Here is a 6000-nt window from a genome sequence, read left to right on the forward strand (position 1 = left end):
TACAGTGCAAGCATCCAGTTACACCTACAAGTATCCGTCTCCTTACGAGCATGTACAGTGTGCATTCATGTTCTGCTGGAATGGCATTTTGGTAACAGCATTTGGTTTCCAAAGGGTCACACCATAAAATCAATTCAGAAAGTCTGTTGACATTTCTAATGCTGGTTCCATACCTTCGGAATAAGGGAATTGACTGCTGCAGCAGACCTTTTCAATGCAGGACAAAAACCAGTGCAAAGGAGAACTTAATAAGTTACATGTACGGTGCTTTTAAACATTGCATTTCGGCAACTAATCATTCACCAGACAGAAATCAATGTGCTTAACACCACAGACTTTCAGGGGATGAACATGTGATGAATGGGGCCATCACGCCTGTCGAATGCATAATGGCCCAACGCATGAGGGGAGTGCAGAGTGGGAGAAGTGCTGGAGAAACATGGCAAGATTAAAGATGTCGCCCGAGCCTTTTGAGGGAGGAGGGGGAAAAAAGTGCAAGTGCCTCCGAGCACACACAGGGCAAGAAGACTTCCTCCTTCCTCTGGGCTCACCAAACACATCTCAGCAGGGGTAGATGGCGGAGCGGGTCACTTTCCCATACTCGACAGCCTCAATGCGCCCCTCCCGGCTTGCATTACCTGCCAACGGGCACAGGCTGACGGCAGCCTTCGGTTTGAAAAGCTGCTGGAAACTGACTTTAATCTGCCAGGTAACCCATCTCCATCCCCCCCCCCCCCCACCCATCTCCTGTATACTCATCTAATTCTAAAGAAGAAGAAAAAAGGAATGTCTCGCCGAATTACTTTTTCTGGGAACAATCTCTCAGCACTGTTATTCAGAAAGTGGGGATGATGATTAAGTGTGGCTATGCAAATTTTATTTACCATCCATGCTTTACACAAGAGGAACAGAGGCTCAGCTTGGGGGACTTGCAAAAATCTCATCCTGTATCCCATCCTTCAGCCTCCTCCACCCCCCCCCCCCTCTTTCTCTTCCTTCTCTCCCCGGGAATCCTCACAAGCACAAGACAAATATCCCAATTTATTTTGTCTCCACTGACCTATCGGCAATGAAACTTCAATTTGCAACATTCGCGCGCTGTGCGTCATACCGGCCAGCATGCATCGGCGCGGAGAGAAAGGTAATCTGTCTTGGTAAAAATCTCCTTAGATCTGAGACTCGCCAGTGAGGTAGAGTTTCTCAAATTACGGGAGAAAGCATGTGCCCACTGGCACACACGCACAGGGCCTGCTCGTAACCTTTCAGAAAGTGCATTCGCTGTCACACCCACAAGCAATTTCCCAAAAGATGCTGCGCTGTGAGAGTTGGGCAGAATCTTTTCTTCCCTTCTCCACTCACATCCCGGAGTTTCTCAACAACTCTTTGTCTGGATGAATTGTCTAATCTTTTCTCTCTGGAACGAAGACAAGTCATCTTGACTACCAAATGTGATAGTTGTTGATTCTATGCATATGAAGCTTTTGCTATCGTTGTGTACTCATTTTCTTTCTCTGATGAGGAAATTCCTGATGTTGTGAGTTTGTGACAAAATTTCAACCTGTTGATAAGAACAACTAGATTCAATCTCTTCATTTCCTCTTCAAAGGTAACAGAAGCATTTGTTGATGTGTGAGTGGAACTTAATTTCATGTAAATGGCTGCAGAACTCAATATGTCATGTGGACTTTGCAGATAACATTAACAAAGGGGGGGGGGGGGGGGGGAAGAGTTGGTATAGATCTGCAAAACAAAACGAATAATACGCAGCCAAGCCCTTGATCAGAGGACCAATCACCAAACATATAAAGCTAGCAGGACTTCCTGGAGTCAAACGAGACCAGTACCCACCCCAGTCCGGAGCGTCTACCTTTACCGTTTATCCTTCCCTTCCTGAGCAGAACTTCCTACCACGAGAAAGATTAGCCTAGAAACCAATACCCGAGCGAGCGCTATGCACTCCCATCTCGTCAAGCTAACTAACGGGGACCAGCACTTTGCACGAGCGGGATATCCAATAAAAAAAAGAAAAAAAAAAAACCTGTGGAAGGAATGCTGGCACCACAAGAGGAAGTTTATATAGCTGGTGTCCAAATTGATACACTCAGCACCAGGATAAGCAGCGGCAAGACAAAAGGCAGCACACAGCACATAGCTCTCCCATCTCCGTATCAAGTGCCCTTTGTTACTCGGCAAGCTGGGAGTTGGCTTACACTTTCTATGAAGACCATGAAAACACTCAACTTTTCCCTCATAGTTTCAGCTGGAGACTCCATGATGAAAGAAACAGCATAACCCATGTACACAAGTACGTGAAGTAGAAAGCCTAACTTCTCTTTTAGCATAGTAAACCTGCTGAGCGAGATAGGCCTATACGATAAAGCCTGCGAGTACTGACAGAAGCGGATGCGTTAAGGACAAATTTTCATTTGCATAAATGAATGACATCACCAATGCGGCCTCTGTTTCAGTCATTGCTCTAGTGCTGATGGCAGACACGGGGGCTTAGATCAATTTGGGTTGCGTTCAGGTGCCAAGGTTACTTCGGATCACCCTCTGCCAACAATAACTGACAAACGGTTATTCATCCAGGCAGCTACGCAGGGGGGAGTGCGCTTCATATACAGACGCGCAAAGGCAGACCTGTCATGCGGCGCATTAGGGCATCCATCGATGCTAAGCTAAAAATAAGGAGTTTCCTTTCGGGGCTTTCGTTCCAGCCTTAGCATCGCTGGGAGAGGGTTAAGTCCTGTAGGCTCCTCGTCACTCCGTGACACATGTTCGGTTTGCACACGCAGCCACTTTCGTCAAATATCCTTCCTCGTGTATGAAATCAATCAAAGGTGTGGGGGCAACCACGTCAGATGACTCTACCTCACTCAAGCATTGCTTACAAAGCCCTGCTCCCAAAGCAGAGCTAAGCCGAGCTGAGCTGCACCTTCCAAAATTGACTATGACCTACATCTGAGCCACACAGGGCTTGGTAGGGGGTTGGAGAATGGGGATGGGCGAAGGGGGGGGGGGGAGGATAAGATGAGATCTAAAAGTGAGGAATTGACCCAAAATGCTTCCATCTGGTGAGTGAAAATAGTGATTAACAAGAAAGTAATTTGCTTTCTAGGCAAAGCTAGGGTTGTCACAAGATTGCCTGATTTCTGTTCTGGCAGCACAAAAGTCAGGAACGAAGCAAGGTGAACGAAGGGAGTGGTTTGCATTGAATCTAATCCCCATCTACTCCACAGGAACTGGCTGGCAGGAACAGCTGCGAGGTCAAGTCGGATAGTCTGCCCAACTCCAAGCACCTCCGAATGTGAAGCAAAACTCAAAGTGGAAAAAAAAAACACTCGCTGGGCGTTGGCACTGTTTTACAATCTTCACTAGCATCTCAATGAGTGAGAACGGCTCTCAAGTCAGTCCTGATTTTACCACACACAAGAGATGGACCATAAAGAGGGCTCGACTCTCCCGGGTGTCAGTATCTGAATCCAAACAACAGCACACACATCACACGAGTCTCAAAGGAGATTTACTAATTCGAACCTTCATATGCATACATCAACATCATATTCCAATGAAATTGAGAGCTTTTATTTTTCCTGGATAGCATCTTATCTTAGCTTGATTTGAAGCCAACGTCAGAGAAAGAGAAACGGCGAAAAAGAAAAAGAAAGAAAGCAATCTGGGCCAGTGGGGGATAGACTTTCTCAAGCAGAAGGAAAGCTAGGGTAAAATAACTGCATGCCAGGCAGAGCAGGGTAATCTGAGGCTTGGCTGGGGAGACATGTCGCGCCAGTAATCAAGCAGAGTAACTCAGCACCAGAGTAAATCATGCACGATCACACACAATCATTTGGGGAAACAAAAAATCTCCGAAGGCCTTGTCCAACCACAGAGAAAGACTAATTTACACACCTCTCACAGCGCGCATTCATCGAGCGGAGCTGTCGTGGCGACAGCGGAGCTCGGCTTTCAGACGAACGGGCAGAACAAACAGCAGAGGCCTATGGGGCTCGGCCCCAGTCTATAATGGATGGAAAATGCGGGTCACTTCACCGCAGAGCTGCGGGTAGGGTACGTGTACACAGTACGGTACAATGGTGCAGAACACACGGGCTTTCTGTATGCGCATTAGCATACATAAAATCTCCCTCTTCCCGCAGTATTCAATGTCTCAATCCCTACCGAGCGTACGCTTTTAGCGAGTGTACCAGAACGCTTGCTGCCAGTGGAACAAGAAATAGTCATCGAAATTCTTCACTTATTAACATGTACTTGTAACAAATGTTATTTATCTGTTACTTTTACAGTAAAAATACTGCATGTGAAATATTTGTTTCTCCAATGGCAATAGAACACTACACACACGAATCGCACGAGATTCTGTCATCGCAGAGAAACACACGCACACAAACACAACGGGATATTCAGAAAAATTACTCACCGACTTGCAGGACATTTTCCACTGCTCCATTTTCTAATAATCTCACTCCTCTTTGGAAAGGTAATTTCTGATATTCACTTTCACTCACTGTTGAGTGATGAAGGGATGAATACATACAAATATCCTTCTCATTCCGAGGAAATGACCAGTAAACAATCCGTGTTTGAACCGGTTCTGGAATACGAGAAAACCGTTCCTCCACTTGCTGAAAAGGAATATTTAACGCCACAACCTTGGCGCTGATGTCCAATAAAGATTCCGGGAAATATATGGGTCCATTTTCTTTATGTTTAGAACAGTTTGATAGGCCAAATCTGTGGCCATTATGCGGAGAGAACTCGCCGCAGTGTCGCTTGGCTGCCGCCATTGGGAAAATTGGACTTCGCGAATATTTCGATCCGTATAGTAAAGCACGTAGCCGGCCGTTCCAGAAGCAATTCGCTAGGCGAGCGCGAGCGCTAGCATAGCGGTCCGCTCGCGAGCTGTCGATCGCATGTACTGTGTAGAATGTGATCAACGGTGTGTGAGAGACAGCCAAGGCGCATGCGTGCGAGTAAAGTTGCACTTTAAACGACTAACTGCGCAAGCTCAGATCAATTAAGCCTCATTAACATAAGTAAATAACAATAACAGTGCGTACCGCTTCCTGTGAAGTTTGCCGACATACGTCCATCGTCTAGTTGTACTTTCAGGCGCTGCGAATAATCTTCACCAGCCGCAGTTCTTTTCGCAACGATTTTGTATCCTCCTGACACGAACAAACGCAGCAAAGAAATGAAGAGAAATATAAACGTAAAAACATGCCTGCCGTCAAGTGACGTAGTTTTATTGAAATGTGGGAGAGGCAACCAACTTGCTGGCAGGGGATTTGCAATGGAGTCATGCGAAATGCAAAATAGAAGTAGGGCCTAAACGATCTTTCGTTCTACAAAGCCAGAAAGGCCTATTTTGGTATGTATACTTGAGAACTCTCCCATCTTCATCTGGTCTTTCCATGCTCTTCTCATTATTAGAGTCTATATTGTCAGCTTTGATTATTGCAGTTGTGGAGAGAGAACTCGTGGCCATTAAATGAAGCTTGGAAACGGTATCTTTATGCTAGATCCAGTGAGGAAGTACCTCTTGTCATCACAGAGTGGTCGATGTGTGGAATTCTCTTCCAAAAGATGTGGTCTCGGCTCTGTGAATGTCTTTATAAATAAGCTGGAGTAAGTATTGGAAGAATTGTGTATTTAACTACAAGTGACTAGTACCCTAGGTCATTGGTCTCAAGCAGTTTTCCACCTCCTTGCCACGTATAATGTCCCATAGATTTTTATAATTCAGGATACATATTTGAATGACATTTTATCCAAGACTGTAATTATTGAAAGGATCAAGAGCAGCCGAGTATACAATCCTGGGGGTGTTTCATCAACGTTTGTCAGCGCTGACAACTTGAATCACCATAGCAACAGTCAGTGACCAGAGCATCTCAGCCAATCAAAACCAAGGATTTTGCTGAAATTGTCAGCGCTGACAAACGTTGATGAAACACCCCCCCCCCCCCTCAGATCGGTGAA

At 45.8% G+C, this 6000-nt stretch overlaps 1 protein-coding gene across 1 annotated transcript in view; it reads right to left on the reverse strand.

The window, feature by feature from the left end:
• Nucleotides 1-4854, reverse strand: part of LOC139727337 (zinc finger SWIM domain-containing protein 5-like) — a 97641-nt gene extending 92787 nt beyond the window's left edge. The window contains exon 1 of the mRNA XM_071638294.1: nt 4439-4854. Within this exon, the coding sequence (XP_071494395.1) occupies nt 4439-4805 (367 nt within the window). The 5' untranslated portion in view covers nt 4806-4854. The remainder of the gene's footprint in view (nt 1-4438) is intronic.
• Nucleotides 4855-6000: the final 1146 nt, after the last annotated feature.

Source organism: Diadema antillarum, unplaced genomic scaffold, assembly GCF_040938485.1.
Source record: "Diadema antillarum isolate AM-2024a unplaced genomic scaffold, OU_Dant_1.0 seq00000126_RagTag, whole genome shotgun sequence".
In the NCBI taxonomy this organism is placed as follows: Eukaryota; Metazoa; Echinodermata; class Echinoidea; order Diadematoida; family Diadematidae; genus Diadema; species Diadema antillarum.